This window comes from Sciurus carolinensis, chromosome 3 (genome assembly GCF_902686445.1).
Source record: "Sciurus carolinensis chromosome 3, mSciCar1.2, whole genome shotgun sequence".
NCBI classification, from domain to species: Eukaryota; Metazoa; Chordata; class Mammalia; order Rodentia; family Sciuridae; genus Sciurus; species Sciurus carolinensis.
Genome location: NC_062215.1, coordinates 21,539,067 through 21,558,621, shown reverse-complemented (window position 1 = coordinate 21,558,621; position 19,555 = coordinate 21,539,067). Strand labels below are relative to the sequence as shown.

The 19,555-nt window shown below is 39.0% G+C and overlaps 3 protein-coding genes across 3 annotated transcripts; all 3 read right to left on the bottom strand.

Annotated features, from left to right (window-relative positions):
* Positions 1 to 4,751: 4,751 nt before the first annotated feature.
* Positions 4,752 to 5,222, bottom strand: LOC124980594 (keratin-associated protein 1-3-like). Its single transcript, XM_047546331.1, has one exon. The coding sequence runs from the start codon at positions 5,220 to 5,222 to the stop codon at positions 4,752 to 4,754; it is 471 nt and encodes a 156-aa protein (XP_047402287.1).
* A 6,549-nt stretch (positions 5,223 to 11,771) lies between these two features.
* On the bottom strand, positions 11,772 to 12,227 carry LOC124980595 (keratin-associated protein 9-3-like). Its single transcript, XM_047546332.1, has one exon. The coding sequence runs from the start codon at positions 12,225 to 12,227 to the stop codon at positions 11,772 to 11,774; it is 456 nt and encodes a 151-aa protein (XP_047402288.1).
* A 3,539-nt stretch (positions 12,228 to 15,766) lies between these two features.
* LOC124980596 (keratin-associated protein 2-1) lies at positions 15,767 to 16,159 on the bottom strand. Its single transcript, XM_047546333.1, has one exon. It carries the CDS (start codon positions 16,157 to 16,159, stop codon positions 15,767 to 15,769), a length of 393 nt encoding a protein of 130 aa, XP_047402289.1.
* Positions 16,160 to 19,555: the final 3,396 nt, after the last annotated feature.

Here is a 19,555-nt window from a genome sequence, read left to right as displayed (position 1 = left end):
TAACATTGCTAAATTCACTTATTGGTTGTATGGTGGTGTGTGAGGGAGGGAGAGAGAGAGAGAGAGAGAGAGAGAGAGAGAGAGAGAGAGAGAAATCTTTAGGGATTTCTACATAAAGAATCACATTGTCTCTGAACAAGATAATTTGCTTTTTCCTTTCCAGTTGCTTTGGCTGGGACACCCTGGACTCTAATAAATTGAATGGATAAAAGTTGGTATTCTTATCTTGTCCCTAGTCTCAGGAGAAAGGGTTTTAGTCTTTCACTGTTGAGTTTAAGGGAAGTGTATTGTTTTCATATATGGCATTTATTACATTGAGTCAGTTTGCTTCTATTCTTGGTTGATTGATTGTTTTTTAAATTATGAAAGGGTTTTGAATTTTTTCAAATACTTCCTCTGGATAAGTTGAGATGATTGCGTGTTCTCTCCTTAATTCTGTTAATGTGGTGTGTTACATTGATTGATTTGTGTATGTTGAACCATCTTTGCATTCTAGGATAAAGTCCTTTTTGGTTATGATATTTTAATCCTTCTGATATGCCATTGAATGTTTTTTGTTAATATTAGTTTGGTGATTTTCCATGAATATTCATCAGGAATTTTTTTTCTTTGAGTGTGTTTGATATAGTAAGGCTGACTTAATAGAATGAGTTTGGAAGTGTTCTTTCCTCTTCAATTTTTTGGAAGACTTTGGGGATTGGTGTTAATTTTTCTTTGGTAGAATTGATCAGTGAATTCATCTGTTCCTTGGATTTTCTTTCTTGGGAAGGTTTTGATTACTGACTCAATCTCCTTGTTAGTTATAGGTCTGTTCAGATTTCCTCCTTTTTCATGATTTGGTTTTGGTAGGTTGTGTTTTTCTAGGAATTCATCCATAGATGTGTGGACCCATTGGTAAGACTTATCTGTGTTATTCAAATTCTTAGAATATACTATATTTGTAACTTATTTTAAGAACTATATAATATTCCAGAATTTATTGAATCATTCCCCAATTGATAAGACCTCAATCATTTTTACTTGGTGAGTTTGAATTTTAAAATAATAATAGAATTTTATTCTATTATTTAAAATCAAATAAATGGACTCAGCTTTAGGTGATTAGGAATAGATAGTCACATGATCTAGGAGACTGAGAAATCGTTTAATTAAACTAAGTGAACTTTTCAAACTGGTTCTGCAACTATGTGACTGTGTGAACCCAGAAAAGTCACTTAATCTCTCTGAACAATGATTTACTCACCTATTAAATAAGATGATCTCTCAGACGCCTTCCAGGGCTAAAAATGTGTAATTGTTCTACCAGGTCATCCATTCCTTAAGGGCATGGTCCCTAAGGCCATGTCAGATTCACCTTGGTTGCCTACGTGGTACCTCCATACTATCTTGCTTGTAGATGCTCAATAAATGCTTGTGGAACAACAGACTGAAGGAATGATTAGCAGTGCGTGGTGATGATGAATAACTGAATTTGCATTTTACCAAAGTCACTTGTAATTATATTTTTTTCCTTAGCAGGAGCTATTTAGGTTTTAATACCTGAAAGTGGTTCGTAGTTTGAATCAAGGGGGCAAGAAGAGAGATCGTGTCTCCATTTCTGTTCTGTCATCCAAAGGTTTTTCTTTGGATTGGATCAGGTCTCCAGATGATATGTAGGGAAATTGATTCTTTGACTATTTGTTACCTTTATTTATGCTTTCTCATTTTCTAGTCCTCATTAATATCGGGATGAATGAAGTGTTGTGAATTTAACCAAACTACTCTTCTTTACATTAAAAAATTCTTTCAGTAAATTAATCCTGATCCTTGTCTGAAAAACCATCCAAATCCTGAAGCATTTCCTGATGATTAAAGTGTATAAATTTGTTGTGTATATGTATGACATATAAATGTGTTTAGACATAATTAATACATGCATGTTTATATTAAGTGAACATTTTAAACCAAAGATCATATGTTAATTCTAAATATTGAACAAAATCCTTATTATTCTCACTTCCTGTTTAGGAAATGGGAAAAAAAAATTGAAGTAAAAAACTCCATCTCGTTGGGGCTGTATTTTTTTCAGTTTTCCCCTCCTTATATTTTTCTTGCTTTAGCATGTAAGATTCCATGCAAATGGAAAAATGTCATTTTTTAGCACATATGACCACTGTTTGAAGATGGTCTGAAATCTCATCCCTTAGGCTCTAGAATCTCTACCTGTTTTATTTGTAAAAGTACTGTGAGAAGTTAAGCTATGGTGATAGAGCCTGGGACATTTCTATTTTTTTTTTAAATTTATTGTTTGCTGTATTTAGTTATTCATGAGAGTGGAATGCATTTTGATTCATTGTACACAAATGGGGTACAACTTTTAATTTCTCTGGTTGTACACGAAATAGAGTCACACCATTCACGTAATCTTACATGTACTCAGGGTAATGATGTCTGTCTCATTCCACCAACTTTCTCCCCCCCTCCCTCTCCCCTCCCCTCATTTCCCTCTACACAATTCAATGTTCCTTCCCTTACTCCCTCCCCCCGGTATGTATCAGCATCCACTTATCAGAGAAAACTTTCAGCCTTTGGTTTTTTGGAATTGACTTATTTCACTTACCACGATATTCTCCAACTCTATCCATTTACCTGCAAATGACATAATTTTATTCTCCTTTATGGCTGAGTAATATTCCATTGTGTGTGTGTGTGTGTGTGTGTGTGTGTGTGTGTGTGTATATATATATATATATATATATATCACGGTTTCTTTATTCATTCCTCTATTGAAGGTCATCTAGGTTGATTGCAAAATCTAGTTATTGTGAGTTGAGCTGCTGTAAACATTGATGTGACTGCAACACTGTACTATGCTGATTTTAAGTCCTTTGGGTATAAACTGAGGAGTGAGATAATTGGGTCAAAAGGTGGGTCCATTCCAAGTTTTCTGAGGAATCTCCACACTGCTTTCCAGAGAGGCTACACCAATTCGCAATCCCATCAGCAACGTATGAGTGTGCCTTTTCCCCACATCCTCACCTGTTGTTGCTTGTATTCTTGATAATAGCCATTCTAATTGGAGTGAGATGAAATATTAGGGTAGTTTTGATTTGCATTTCTCTAATTGCTAAAGATGTTGAACATTTTTTCATGTATTTGTTGATCGATTGTATATCTTCTTCTGTGAAGTGTCTGCTCAGTTCCTTAGCCCATTTATTGATTGGGTTATTTGTATTTTTGGTGTTAAGTTTTTGAGTTCTTTATAAATTCTGGAGATTAGTGCTCTATCTGAAGTGTGTGTGGTAAAGATTTTCTCCCACTCTGTAGGCTCTCTTTTCACATTATTGTTTGTTTCCTTTACTCAAAAAAAACTTTTTAGTTTGAATCCATCCCATTTATTGATTCTTGTTTTTATTTCTTATGCTTTGGGAATCTTGTTAAGGAAGTCTGGTCCTATGCTGGCATGATGAAGATTTTGGCCTACCTTTTCTTCTACTTGGTGCAGAGTCTCTGGTCTAACTCCTACGTCCTTGATCCATTTTGAGTTGAGTTTTGTGCATGGTGAGAGATAGAGGTTTAATTTCATTTTGCTGCATATGGATTTCCAGTTTTCAAGCCTGGGGCATTTTTGAGACCTTAGGTAATTGACTTTACTGTATATTTTTATGGGGCTTAACATCCACCTTACCTCATCACATTTCCTAACAAGGTATGAGAAGAACAGTGTGGGATAAAAAATAGATTGAAATCTTCCATGTGACTTTGTGTGCAACATCTTTCACAAACACACTCAATAAAGGAGATTTTCAGCATACTACAGTGACACAACTACATCAATATTTATAGCAACTCAATTCACAATAACTAAACTATGGAATCAACCCAGATGACCTTCAACAGATGAATGGATAAAGAAAATGTGGTAGATATACAGAATGTAATATTACTCAGTCTTACAGAAGAATGAAATTATGACATTTGCAGATAAATGAATGGAACTAAAGAATATCATGCTGAGTGAAATAAGCCAATCCCAAAAAACCAAAGGTTGAATGTTTTCTCTGATAAGCAGATGCTGATCCATAGTGGGGGGAGGAGATAAGGAAGAATAAAGGAACTTTGAATTGTGCAGAGGAGAGTGAGGAAAGGGGTGGGGTGGTGAGGATCGGAAGGACAGTAGAATATGACAGACATTATTACTGTATATACGTGTATGACTACGCTGCTGGTGTGTCTCAGCACCATGTACAGCCAGAGGAATGAGAAGTTATGCTCCATTTGTGTGCAATGTGTCAAAATGCATTCTACTGTCATGTATAACCAATTAGAACAAATAGAACAAAGAGCTTTTGCCACACCAATAGACATAATTTATTAGATCTTGGCATATTATTCTTCTTCCATAAGAGGTGTGATTTACCAGATAGTAAAGTAGTAGAGGGGAAAGTATTTGAGAGGGAGAGACATTTCTTCCATGGCCTCCTCCTCAATGAACCGTGGAGAGTGGGGTCAAAGATCTGTGGAGGATCACAAACGGTTTTCTCATTTCTTCAGTCAAATTTCTGTTTTTGCATCCTCAAAGGAGAGATCAGTCTTTGCAATGCTGAATGGAAACACAGTTCTGTGAGCTCCAACTGTTTGATAACCCCCACAACAAAAACCAAATTAAAGGTCAAGAATTTGTTAGTGGTCCAGGAGTGGTTGAAGAGATAACTAGGTCATGGCCTGAGATGACACTTGAAATTTCAGGTTGAGAATCAGCAGCCTGGCTCTTAGCAGGTGGGCTCACAGCAGGTGGGTGGGCAGCAGTAGCAGCAGCAGGCTGGGCGGCAGCAGGACTGTCCACAGTAGGATGGGCGGCAGCAGGAGGCCTGGGCGTGGTGCAGCTGGCAGCAGGTCGGGGGTGTGCCGCTCACCACGCAGCAGGGGGGCAGGCAGGTGCCCTCCACGCGGCAGTCAGGGCGGCACCACCTGATGCGGCAGCTCACGGCTCCGCAGCCACCCTCTTGGCCACCCCCGATTCCACTCCCAGAGCCACAGCCGGTTCCACAGCAGCTGGGCTGGCAGCAGCTGGACTGGCAGCAGCTGGGCTGGCAGCAGCTGGGCTGGCAGCAGCTATCCTGGCCACAGCTGGGCTGGCAGCAGCCGGTCTGGCAGCAGTTGGGCCGGCAGCAGCTGGCGCCACAGTTTCCACTGGTGGAGCAGCTGGGGAATCCGCAGAAGCTGGTGGAGCAGCAGGCCATGGTGTCAGGAGTTGGTTCGAGGATTGTGCTGCTTAGAGATGTTTTTGGGTTTTAGCAGTGACTGCCAGATCAGGCCTTTTATAATCCTTGGCCAGCTTCTATGTTCCTTATTCCCAAAACCTTTTCCTTGTTTGTGTTTAAATAATTTGCCTCTGAATGCTAATTGGCCTGTTCCTGAGTTATTTGGTCGACCTTCTTAAAGCCTTTAAAACTTGATTTTATTTGGCCTTCAATTAGGGTTCTGTATCATGGTGCAGTAGTCACTAGCGTTCATTGGGAACATAACCCCTAATCCCTCACGTTTGCTGAAGTTTTTCCATTGCCAAAAGAATAATTGACTAATGCTGCTCATCTTTAAGGAGTGTTGATATAACTCCAAATTTGACCCTTATAATTGGGTACTCAGCTCTCCCATGGGAGTTTAATTCCTAGCAATATGGCCCCCTATATGGATGACTGCTCCTTCTCTACCTTTCTCATGTCCCCTTTATCTGTGAAGCAAGACTAGGTTTCACTGGTCAGAAAAGGGATGCTTGCTTTATCTTGGGCTGTCTCTGAATGTGAATGTGAATGGGCTGTCTGTCATTCATAACATTTTGGGAGCACTTGTTATATACCTAAACAGTTCCAAATACCTTACATGTATCGATTCATTTAATTTTCACAGCAATCCTATGGGGTGGGTATCCTTGCTGCTCTCATAATTCAGGTGAGGAGACTGAACCACAAACAGATTTAAGTAACTGGTCCAAGGTCACACCAGCCAGCGTGAAGCTGCAATCTAACCCTGACTCCAGACTAATCTTTGAACTGCAAAAGCTAGTTCCCTTTTTCTTTTTTTCTCATGTAAACAGTTCTAAGGAAAATCAACAGGGGAAAACCAGATGTGAAAATTTGCCTTCTTTTTTACAGACGTTTTCTGAGAAGAAAAGGTAGAGATTAGAGTAAATAACAATGTTTATTAGAGACTTTGCTGAAGATTAAAAAAATTTTTTTTAACAGCATAGTAAGTGCACTTCAAGATCATGTGGCCAAAGAGTCAACTTAATTATGACTTTGCCTAATCTCAGGATATTCTGTAGATTTAAATGTTCTCAACTGCATAAAGTGGTACTCAATATATTTCTAATGGAATATGTGACAGTAGTTTGTTAGATCTACAGTATGCGCATTGTTGTAGATGTCAGAGACTAGTCTAATTGACTGGAAAGATTCTATACTTTGACAGATGAAGGTGAAAATGAAGATTTTTTGTTTGGGTAAAATGAAAGGTGACCTGGCTTCTGTGGAGTTTGGGCTATATTGAAGAAAAATGGAAGTTAAAATGTCACCCCTTGGGTTTGAACCAAAATACCAAGAGCTGTTCTTTTTTTCCAGAAATGTAAGTTTTGAGTAGAGGTCATAACTATTCCCAAGTTAGAATTAGATGGAAATGAGAGGGAGGTGGGTATGAAAGATGGTGGAATGAGACAGACATCATTACCCTATGTACATGTATGATTACACAAATGGTGTGAATCTACATCGTGCACAACCAAAGAAACGAAATGATGTACCCCATTTGTGTACACTGAATCAAAATGCAGTCTGTAAAAATTAAAAAATAAAAAAAAATTTAAAAGGACATGTTTGAAAATCCCGCATCCTATTTGAAATAGAAGATAATAATGTTCTTGGTGCATTTTGGGCTGCTTCTTAAGTTTCTAATTTTTCCTTGGATGCTTGAACTGGGCATTTGTCATTGTTACAATTGTAGGAGCTATTGACTTCATATCTATACTTGGCAGAATCTTTGAGACTAAAAAAGATTTATCACCTCCATGAAAATGAAAGAGAAACCAGAGGAATAGAGAAGGGGGCTTGAAGGGGAGTGGAAGGGGACAGGAAAGGGAAGGATCAGTGGAATGAGGTTGACCAAATTACACTGTGTGCATGTACCACAGCAAATTCCACCTTTATGTATCCCTAGAAAGTACCAATTTATAAGGACAATAAATATATAGGGGGAAGGCCAAGAGAGTAGAGGAAGGGGAATGGGGAGGGGAGGGGAGGGAGGGAGAAGGTACTGGGGGCTGAAATGGAACAAATTATATTCCATGTGTGTATGATTATGTCAAAATGAACCCCACTATTAAGTAATAAAAAAAAGAAAAAAGTAATAAAAAAAGAAAAAGAAATATCTTCTCTTGTAAAAAGTTTGGATATTTGAGGAGTTGAAATACTTGATGGATACCAGCTCTGGAGGTAGTAGTGTTACATCTTGGATTTCCGTTTCTGGGTTTTTCCACCATGGTGATGTTTTCAACATCTTCCTCAATTTAACTCAATTTCCATGTTCTGGTCTCAAATTGCCCTCAGGGAATTCTCTCTCTCTCTCTCTCTCTCTCTCTCTCTCTCTCTCTCTCTTGTACAGGGATTGAACACATGGGCCCTTGACCACTGAGCCACATTCCAGCCCTATTTTTGTTTTATTTAGAGACAGGGTCTCACCGAGTTGCTTAGTGCCTTGCTTTTGCTGAGGCTGGTTTTGAACTACCGATCCTCCTGCCACAGCCTCCTGAGCCACTGGGATTACAGGTGTGTGCCACCCCACCCAGCTACCAACCATTTAAAATTTTTTATTTAGGGACACGTTCTTGCTAAGTTACCTAGGGCCTTGCCAACTTGCTGAGGCTGACTTGGAATTCCCAATCCTCCTGCCTCAGCCTCCTGAGCTGCTGGGATAACAGGTGTGTGCCATTGTGCCTGGAGAAGGGAATTCTTAAGAATAAAATATGATACTTAAAATTTGAGAATTCTATTCCTTTGCAACAAAATAAAGACTAATCTGAACATTCCCTTACTTCCTCTCAATCAACCAAAAAAATAAGAATTAACCAGCGTCTTTTCTTCTACCACTTGAACTCATTTCTTCTTGATCTGGTCCATGGAAATAGTGTAACAAGTCACAAACATTCATGATGTTGCCCCTCTATTGTCCTTTTGGGGAAAATGCCAGTACCTTGATATTTTAAGGTTTTCAAAAATTACTGTGTTTATTCTCTTTGGTTTCCATTACTTCTTCCAAGTTAGGGAGACAGGCCATTCCAGTGCCATAAGAAGAAAGAACATGTTTGTCTGTTATTTTTGACCATTTGACTTCTATTTAGGAGAGATACTAATGTTTCTAGTTGTCTTTCCTTAAAGATGCCAGGATAAGCTTGGGGATCAGAGGCAGGACTGCCAGTTCAAAGCCAGTCTCAGCAATGTAGTGAAGCCCTTAGCAACTTACTGAGAACTTGTTTCAAAATAAAAAATAAAAAAAGTCTGGGGATGTAGTTCAGTGGTTAGTGCCCCTGGTTCAGTCCCTGATACCAAAACAAAACAGAACAAAACAAACAAAAGAAGTCAGGATAATGTATTGTAGTTCCAAATTTTGAGGGTTCTCCCAATTCCTCCATTTCCATTTTACTAGTTCTCTAATCCAGTTTCATCTGCCTCACTTAGACTTCGGAGGAATAAGATCTGGTTAATGCATCAGCCAAAGGAACATACCATTCCTGCCCAGGGAATTCTTGCTCCTGTTCTGGTGACCTGGAACAGACAGTCAATAAACTTCAAGGATGTCCTCTCAGCTACAACTTTCTATTCCAAACCAAGTATTAAGATCTTTCAGTTTACCTGAATGCCAACCTAGCTCTTCTTGGTGCTTCTGAGCTGAAGTCCTTCTAAGTCAAAGTGCATTAATTTTAAACCTTCTTATCCTGATGAGAGATAAGAGATCTGTGTATGTGAGAAATAGGATGTTGACCATGCTTTGAAATCACCAAGTGCAGATGTGCAGGCTGTGCCCTGGTGTGGGGCTCTGTCCACTCTGAGGAAGGAGCACACTGTTCTTCATACCAAGATGCTGTAGGCTCCACAGGCTGCATGCCTCAGGTACGTGTCCATCCCAAGCTGGTACCTTTTTCTAGTTCTAGTAAAATTGTGCTAGTGGAGGTCTCATTCCTTCAGTTATTATAAATTGAGGTTAAATTCACATAACATCAATTAATCATGTTGACGTTTATAATTGAGTGACATTTAGGGCATTAATCTGCACCCACCACCTCTCCAGTTTTAAAACATTTTCATCGCCCCAGAAGAATATCCCATAACCTTTAAAGTAATCGCCTTCCATGTCCTTTGACTCCCAGTGGTGGCTCTCCATGTTGACTTTGTGAGCAAAGGTGGTATCCCATGGAATGGAAACCCTGTTATGTGTCTTTTATTTCATCCTTGCTTTATTTCAGAATACTTTCTGGAGATTATAATAAGAATAATATTGACAGTGCATGGCCAATATCATGCTCATTTAATCCTTGTAATGAGCAGTTTGTTTTCTGTTTCATAGTACATGAGAGGATTGTATATGTATTGTGAAAATATCAGTTGGTACTCCCTTTCATCATTTTCCAAAGTGTGTTTCGAGAAGCATTCTTGTTACAGGATATTAACAGGTAAAATATGAACAGAGGATTTCTTGGCTAAATCAGTTTGAGAGTGATGGTTAAGAGGTTTCTTTATTGCAGGGCACCTCAGCCCCTTTAGTGACACTTGGTTTTCTGAAGTGCTATATATATGTATACATATATATGAATATATGTATTAAATATATATGGAAGCATTATAATATGGTATATATTATATAGTATATTCTGATGTGCTTTGTATATACTAGATATATATAATGTATAATCTGATGTGTTTTATAAACCTTCAAGGTGGTGATGAAGCATGTAATATTATTTGACCATTGAACGGTTTTTCCCCTTTGGACATCTGAAGGGCTTGTCAGTGTGCCACCTATTTAGGAAGTTATCTATTTGCCTATGCATCTTGCATAGAGATCTGTGTATGTGAGAAATAGGATGTTGACCATGCTTTGAAGTCACTAAGTGCAGATGTGTTGCTAAGAGAAACAAGCCAGTCCCAAAAAACCAAAGGCTGAATGTTTTCTCTGATAAGTGGAGAATGATATATTATGGAGGTGGGTGTGTGGGGAGTGAGAGAAGAATGGGGGAACTTTAGATTATGTAGAAGGAAATGAGGGGGGTATGAAGTGGTTGAGACAGGCATTATTACCCTAAGTACATGTATGAATACACGAATGGTATGAATCTACATTGTGTACAACCATGGAAATGAAATGATGTACCCCATTTGTGTATAATGAATCAAAATGCAGTCTGTAAAAAATTAAAAAGAAAGAAAAAGAAAAACAAGTGTCATGTGTTTTCTCTTGTATGTGGACTCTATAAGCAAAAAAAAAGAAAGAAAGAAAGAAAAGAGATGACATGGAAGCAGAAGGGAGACCACTGGGGTAGAGAAAGGGGATAAGAGATAAGAGGGAGAGAGGAGGGGAGAACAAATGGACACAATGGGAAGTATGACTGATTGAATTATGCTATATGCATGTACAGTGTACAAATATGCCACATTAGTGTGTATAATTAATATACACCCATAAAAGATAAAAAATAAAGAAAGAAGTGCTTGTCCTGGTAAGTGAAGTGACTTTCTCAAGAAGTCATGAATTGAACTGGGTGCGGGGACAACACACCTGTAATCCTATTACTCAGGAGGCAGATGGTAAAGAGTCCAGGCCAGTCCTGGCACTCTTGCAAGACCCTTTCTCAAAATAAAGCTTAAAAGGGGATGGGGAGGTAACTCAGTGGTAGCGTTCCTGGGTCTAATCCCTAGTACCAAAACAAATGAACAGCAAACAAAAAGGAGACCATGGATTGTTAGTTACAAAGCTGGGACTAGAAATCAGGATGTCTTTACATCCTGTGGCGTTGTTTTACAACCTCGTGTTTATAGTCTTTCCCATTTTGCTTTATGCTTTCGTATACCTTTGATATTGAAAGAGCTATACACAAACTCATACATGAATGCATGGAAGGGTTTGGCAGCACCTCAAGAAGCTGAATGACAGAAACTTCCTTTTTGCAAAAACCGATCTTCTGCAACACTGAACCCACCCCTTTGCACATGTGAGGACCTTGGGAAAGAGTTGCTGACTACTATTGCATTTTTTAAACTGGATACTTTGGATACTGAAGAATATTAGGACATTTCCTGGCAAAACCAAACCAAACAAAAACCCCTTTCAAAGACCATTATTAAAAGAATACAAATAGAGTTATGTATAGAGAGCTTGAAAAACCCCAGTATCCCAGTATCATTAACAAATTCCAAAGAAAATAAAGTTCTAACAATGACTTTGCCATTGAAAAGATGACTTTTATTAAATCCCAGTGCCAACAAGTTATTGAAACCATTCACATGACATTCATAGTAGAATATCACACATCTCTTCTCGGAGTGTAAGGCTTCAGTTGATACTCAGGTCTCTGAAAGAGTTTTGGTCTTCCATTGAAAATGATTTTACCTCCTAGGGAAATCATGTACCTGTGTGACAAGAAGTTGCAAGCTGGGTTATGGGTATTGGAGTTCAGAAATTTGGTGGAACTTTACATTGGTTAGTTTGAAGTGCCATCTTCTTGATGTTCTTATTAGGAGGAAGTTTTAACAGGTGGGCTCACAGCAGGTGGGTGGGCAGCAGTAGCAGCAGCAGGCTGGGCGGCAGCAGGACTGTCCACAGTAGGATGGGCGGCAGCAGGAGGCCTGGGCATGGTGCAGCTGGCAGCAGGTCGGGGGTGTGCCACTCACCACGCAGCAGGGGGGCAGGCAGGTGCCCTCCACGCGGCAGTCAGGGCGGCACCACCTGATGCGGCAGCTCACGGCTCCGCAGCCACCCTCCTGGCCACCCCCGATTCCACTCCCAGAGCCACAGCCGGTTCCACAGCAGCTGGGTTGGCAGCAGCTGGGTTGGCAGCAGCTGGGCTGGCAGCAGCTATCCTGGCCACAGCTGGGCTGGCAGCAGCCGGTCTGGCAGCAGTTGGGCCGGCAGCAGCTGGCGCCACAGTTTCCACTGGTGGAGCAGCTGGGGAATCCGCAGAAGCTGGTGGAGCAGCAGGCCATGGTGTCAGGAGTCTGTCTGAGAACTAAACTGCTAAGAGATTTTTCTGAGTTCTGGCTTCTTATTCCACCTGGGGCTTTTTATAACCCTTGGCCAGTTCCTCCGTTTGTGACAGCATTTTTATCTTGTTACTCTTTAAACCAGTGTTTTAAGGGCCCTCTGATTATTCAAATGCAGAGTTACTTTAAACATATCTCCAAACTGGTTTTTCCTTATTGCTCAGCTAATGCTCACTAAATGGGCTCGTCCTTGGTAGCAGTGTTGATGTTTCATTCCAAACAATGCCGTAATTTCCACTCAAGCCTCAGACTCGGTTTTGTGCTTGTGGTTGTGACACCTGACAAGGTGACTCTGACCCATAAGATGATGTGACTTTGAGATCATATTCACCAAAACTAAAATCTAGAAAAGAGCTATCCATCTTGGAGTGTCCTTCATGTAAGACTATATTTATGTTTTTAGATTGATAAGATTATAACCTCTACAACAAGCTAGGTAGAAACTCTGATAAACTCCACATACATAGAAATTCATAGATCCCTCCAGATACTGCATCCTTTCAATTTCTGTGATCTCTCCTCAACTTCATGCAGTCGTACTTGAGAAAACATCTATAACACAGGAAGGCAGATGGAACAAATCTGTTCCATTCCAATTTAATAAAAACTAGGATAAAATTCATATTCAGTGACTGGGAAAAAACACGAAATACTTGAAGTGAAATTTTTTTACAGCTTTAAGAGAGATAAACATCACTGCTATACGGCTTATTTAGATGCATTGATTTCTCAAAGGCAAGATTTACTTTCCGTTTAGGTCACTTTGTGTTACTACACCATATATTTTATAAAATGATATTGGATCAAAGAGCATGATTATGAAAAGGAACCAACGAAAGAAAAAGCAGGAATTAGAAAATAAAATAGAGTTACTTTATATTAGGTAGAGGGGAGTGAAGGAAGGGGAACCGGTACAGGGGAAGGAATGACAGTAGAGTGAAACAGACATTATTTCCTCATGTACATGTATGACTGCAAGACTGATGTGATCTTGCATTGTGTATAATCTGTAAAATGAGAGATTACACTATTTATGTGTGATCTATCAAAATGTACAAATGCATTCTACTGTCATGTATAACTAATTAGAATAAATAAAATTAAAAAAAACTTAAAGAAAAATTTTTTTTTAATCACAGCACAAGACAGATTAGGAAATCAATGATCCATTGCAGTTAAATAGGTATAAATTCAACAGTATTAAAATAAATTTCAGCTGTTTTAGAGTTTCTTATGGTATACTTTATTATTGGTAACTGTTAAAAAAATTTCAGCAAAAGTTTAAACAATTCCTGGTAATTGCCTAAAGAAAAGACAAAGTTCTTCACTGAGTGTTTAGAGTTATATGCAAAGACGTGGTGACCAGCTAGGTGTGGTGGTGCACACCTATAATCCCAGTGGCTTGGGAATCTGAGGCAGGAGAATCGAAAGTTCAAAGCCAGTCTCAGCAAAAATGAGGCGCTAAGCAACTCAGTGAGACCCTGCCCCTAAATAAAATACAAAAAATGGCTGCAGATGTGGTTCAGTGACTGAGTGCCCCTGAGTTCAATCCTGGTACCTCTCGCCAAAGAAGTGGTGACCAAAAAATCATATTGCTACCTGTGGTATGTTTATTGTTTCCTTCCAATAATAAATAGAAGCACACAACTTTTTACAAGATATTAGTTGGTAGAGTAATAGAATTATAGTGGAATATGATTCATACCAGTTTCAATAAAGATGTTCATGTTCATGTCATGGCAACCATGATAGCAGGTATTAAGATGAAAATGATTATATGTAATCATTGAGTAGTGGAGGTAAAAGATGACTAAATTATCTTTTTCAATCCCTTAATATTGTAGATATAGAAACTAACATTATGCTCAATATAAATAGCATGTTTATTTAATTTTACTATGCACAGAGCATTAAAGTGTTGCACAGAAAGCAAGATCATATTTGTCTCAAATCTTGTTCTAGTGCACAAGTCAGTGTGGTATCAATAGGAAGCATTAATCAAGAAACTGTGTCAAAAATAGAACCATTCAACCTCGAAGTTCTAAATTGGAACACTGGCGTTGTGGTATGGACCACTTCTAATTTACCCTTGCATTAGTTTTTGTTAGAACAATATTAAGTCTGGGAATGAATACATTTTGGAGAAGTTAAGTGACTTTCTGCATTCCCACAGTATGTAGCCAGAAGAGTTGGGTATAAAATTCCTATCCTTTTTTCTCATATCACTTCTTTTTATTTTACATCATGCTAATTTCCAAGATTAAGTAGTGTTAAGAAAACTTTTTGTCTCCTGCTTTTATTTTAAATATTTTAGAATAGCTCAAGAAGAGAAATATGGGATGGTGAGCAGATTATATTATGGAGCAGTGATTTTAAACTCACAGTGAATAAGTGTAATATGTTAAAATTCCTCTGTCTGCAGACAAGAAGAGTTTCGGAAATGCAACACATCACGTTTGCTTCCCTAATTGTTTCATGCTTTCTATATCCAACTTAGTTAATATGCTTTCTGGGCTTCTACATCTATCACACTCATCTTGTGATATTCTACTCTTTGTTCTTAATCCATGGCCATCTCATCTTAGTTCAGCTCTTATGTCATTTGGACCAGGGAAATGGCCTCATGATTAGTTTCTGTATGGTTTTAAAATCTGTGAACTTGGCCTGTGTCTTTTTAAGGAGCTTCTATTGCCATCGTACTGTCAGGCCATTTCCTGCCCCAAAGCTTTTCAACAGCCCCTTAGTGCTTACTTTCTACTCCTTTGACTAATATGCAAAGCATACAAATTTTCCAAATTTTTCTTCTACTATCACTTTCTATATATCAATGCTCCCAGCCTGACTTTCCTCTGCACAACTCTATGGTACCTCCCTCCATATGTTACCCATAATTTTGGCATTCTTCCTGGATGCCAGACTTTAACTCATAGGAAATTCTAGTTTCTCTTAACCTTCTTGTTCTCTCCAATCAACAGTGTCTTACCTGTTGACACTGTATAGTACATTGGATTTCTATTTTTTCATATTCTACTCTTTGTCAAGTTATGGTGGATTTCAATCATTCTTGTAGAAATTTTTTAAAGAGAGGGGAACATTTTTAGCTCCGTTTTAATGTCTCTGGTCTACCATGCAGCCTGTGACTCACAGATGGTAGGCAATCAGCATGGTTTTTACTGAGTTGAAATTTAATGTAAAATTTACATTAGTCAATAAAACCAAAGCAGCATTTGCAAGGCCAAAGAAGAGAAGTTTATTAGAAAATAAACATCCCCCAAGACCTTAGATCCGAGATAGAAAGAAGGACATTACTTCTGTTCAAAGACTTGAGAACATCCCAAGTCTTAATAGATGAGTCCAGGTCTCCATTCACAGGCTGGTTGGTTTAGGATCTTGGTGGCTCAGGTCAGGAGGTTTGATAGGTAGAGAAATAGAATTTTTAGTTTCAGAAGTTTGATTGCTTGCTCCAGGAGTCAGCTCACTTCTTAGCAGCAGGGGTTGCAGCAGGAGGTCCTGCAGGTGGTGCGGCAGGGCGCAGGCTGGCAGCAGGGGGGACGGCAGCAGGGAGCCTGCACACTGATGGGCTGGCAGCAGGTGGAGGCCCAGCAGCAGGGTCTGCAGACCACGGCGGTGCAGGACGTTGGGCAGCAGGTGATGGGGCGGCAGCAGCCTTCCTGCAGGCCACAGGGGTCGCAGCAGATGGGGCGGCTGCAGGGCTCACAGATGGGGCGTGTGCAGCGGGGCACGCAGGTCACGGGGCGGCACACGGTGGTCTGGCAGGACACGGGGCGGCAGCAGCAGGGGTCGCGGCAGCAGCAGGGCTGGCAGCAGCCTCCACAGCTCTGGGAGGAGAAGGAGCCACAGCAGGAGCCGGTCATGGTGGTGTGTGGGCTGGAGTAGTGTTGAGGACTTGAGAGGAACTGGAGGTTCTCAGGTGTGATGTCTTCTTCCTTCTCTGGGCCCATTATATACCCTGGCCAGGTGCTGATGACCCTTTGTTGTCTTTGGACCAATTAAGTAGAGTTTTGTTTGATTAATGGTTCCTTGTGACATACTCATGATCTCATTGAAGAATTCTTGTTGCATCTCTAAATATGAAAGTATTCACACTCTTCATCATAAAAATGAAGCATTCATAGCCACTTGGAATGATAGCAACTCCCTATTAATTGATAGAGGATTGTGCATCTTTATGGGAAGCATAGCATGATGGTTTGATATATTTTTACATTGTGTATTGATCAACTCAGGAGACAGCTTATTCTTATCTCAGACATTCACCATTTCTTTGTGATGAGAAATTCAAAATCCTCTCTTCCAGGTAGTTTTAAATTACATATTGCAATACTTTTAACTATAACCATCTTCTTTGTAGTGGGACACTGGAACTTATTTTTCTTCTCTGGCTGTGACTTTATACATTTTAGACAACTTCTTTCCTTATCTGCCTCTCTTGATTGATGCTTATTGTGAGTAGGTAGCACCCAATTAAACTTGGACAAAATGGTTCCCCCAAAACCTCATTTTATTTTTTTTAAAAAGGACAGAGGAATACACAGAGCATTGACTAGATACTTGTTCTCCAACAGGTTATCTGAAAGCACCTACCTATGAATCAGACAGCTGTTAGACACACCCTTCCATGGAATTCCTTGTTAATATATTTGTTTATCACTTTGTATAGAAGAATATGTATACCTTGAATAGGACAGGAGGTCATATACAGAAAAGCAAAAGTTTAATTTTATAAGCTGGATAAATATTGAAATAAGAGATCTGAGACTGTTACCTATTGTTTTCTTTTCTTCAGAGCAGCCCATGTGTAGCTCTGATTCTCTGGTCACAGAGTATTTATTTTTATTCAAAACATGACATTTTTTATACTTGCCTTTCTTGTGTTGCAAAACTCAAGTCGTGTCATGGGAAGGTTTTGCTTACTAGACCTTGACGTGGGTGTTACGACTACCAGGTGACATGATAGAGGTTCTCATTCAATTTTGCAAATATGTTTTATATTACACTGTCAAGGGGAAGCAGGTGGGAACTTGCCACCCAGTTATTCTGTTGTGGCCCTACTCAAAATATGATGGATGAGCTTCTTTAGGAAGCATCAGCAGGGGTAGTATAAGAACCGCAGGGCAGAACAGTCTCTACTTTCCAGCTTTAACCTTCCTATTATTTGCCAGACAGCATTTGGATACTTTCGGAGCCTTTCCATCATCCAAAAGAATGTGTTTTGCTCCCCAGGATCTAAAGTTCCCCAAATGGAATTTCAGATTTCAAAAGGAATGTAAATTGAACACATTCCACAGCTGGGGAAACAGGAGGGAAAAATCAAGCAGTCTCATTGCTAATGACCTTTGACTCTCATGTTTCACATTCTTTCCTTCATTCATGAATGTGTGTGTGTGTGTGTGTGTGTGTGTGTGTGTGTTTTCTCTAAACAGTAACCTAGATAAAGTCATATATTCTATTCTTTTCAGGACACATGACTTCATAATCAATTTTCATGTTGTTCTGAAGTTTTTAGGAAGATCAATTTTCCCCCCAGTGGGAGCCTCTTCAGACAATATGTGAAAAAAAGTTAGCAGGGCTAATTTCTCTATTGCAAATCCTTCTCATCCAAAGCCATTCCAAAGAGATCTTTCTTTTTAATGTATAAAGATCCACGAGGATCGAGAGTCTGAGAATCACTCAATGAACAGTTCCAGTATTTATTCACCTAACACACTTTCCCCACTGGCTGGCCAGAATTCATTTTCAGGCAGAGGACTTGTGGTTCCTGTCCCCAGTGCTCATGCTATAGGGTTGAGGGAACTCGGCACTGTGCTTTGATACTGGTGGCAAGTCAGATGGTACTTTCTGAGGCCACTGCAACCAGGCAACACTCATTTAAACCCTGTCACTTGCTGACTCTGTGTCCTTGGGTCATATAATGGTACATATCAGGATTGTCATGAGGTTTAAATGAGCTAATACCTGCCAAGAACTAAGAAGTGACAGTGTCTTACATTTGTTAAATCAAAAAAGTAATTTAGCCTCCTGTTGGTGGCCTAATAAACTAAATTTTGCATTTAGAACAAAACCTAACATATTGGATGTGGCAAATGGCCAATTGTCGTCCCAGTTGTTTAAGAATACACATTCAATAAGATCATTCAGTGACAGGTTTCATTAATAGCACAAAGTGAAACTAAAATACCAGGAAGGAAGATACAGAGTTCTCTGTCCTGGAGCATCAATCTCTGCTAAGTAGAATCAAGCTGTTGTGATAATAGGAAATATAGATGTCAGAACCACGGATAGAACATGAGATTTACTGAAAACCCCACAGCCCAGCAATGCAGAGTGGGATCTTAGGGAAAAAAATCTTAAAAAAAAAAAAAAAAAGCAATAAAACAAATTTAGACAGATTGCTGGTGGTGGTAGAAGATATTTTTGTCATAACAAATCCTAGGACTTTATTTAGTAATAATAATATCCAACAATAAGATTATGAATAAATTTTAATGTGAAAAATGTTATCTTCTGTTTTAGATTCTTGGTTGCCTATACAAATGGATAAAAACAATTGTACATATAACATGAATAGTTAGCAGCAACTTTTAAAAAACCTTTAATTTGGAGCACAGCAAAAGTGCACCTTGATTTATACAGTGGAGATGATCATAAAATGATAAAAGATAAACTCGAGATTTAATAATTTGGTCACATTTTAAAGACATCAGAGAAGTCCACTGCAAATAACCTAGTGGTGTACCCTTCTGTTAAGCAAAGAAAATTTGTTAGTAATACAAACAACAACTGTCTAATTTATCTGCTTTAAGTCCATTTAGACTTTGACAGGTAAGTTTTTTAAAGAAAAGCATAGTCAAGAGAAAGGTTTAAATATTTTTCCCAAGATAATAATAACTTTTAGGTAATATATTTTATTAAAAATAAAATATATGTGTATTTAAAAATTATATAATTAAGAAAAATCTAAAAAAGATAATGAATAATGAATGCTATCATAAACTGCAGTTAGATTTTGTTATATAATGTTATGGATTTATTTTTAAGTACTTAGGATTGAACCTAGGCTGCTCTACTACATCCACAGCCCTTTTTATTTTTTATTTTGAGACAGGGTCTCAATAAGTTGCCCAGGCTGGCTTCAAATTTGTGATCCTCCTGTCTCAGCCTCATGAGTAGCTGGGACTATAGGCATGTGCCACCACATAATTTTTCCTTCATACACACAGAAACACACAACAAAATTTTTCCTCGCAATG

Coding starts and splice junctions, on each gene's coding strand:
- LOC124980594 (XM_047546331.1), bottom strand. CDS start 5,222: ATGGCCTGCTGCTCCACCAGCTTCTGCGGATTCCCCAGCTGCTCCACC.
- LOC124980595 (XM_047546332.1), bottom strand. CDS start 12,227: ATGGCCTGCTGCTCCACCAGCTTCTGCGGATTCCCCAGCTGCTCCACC.
- LOC124980596 (XM_047546333.1), bottom strand. CDS start 16,159: ATGACCGGCTCCTGCTGTGGCTCCTTCTCCTCCCAGAGCTGTGGAGGC.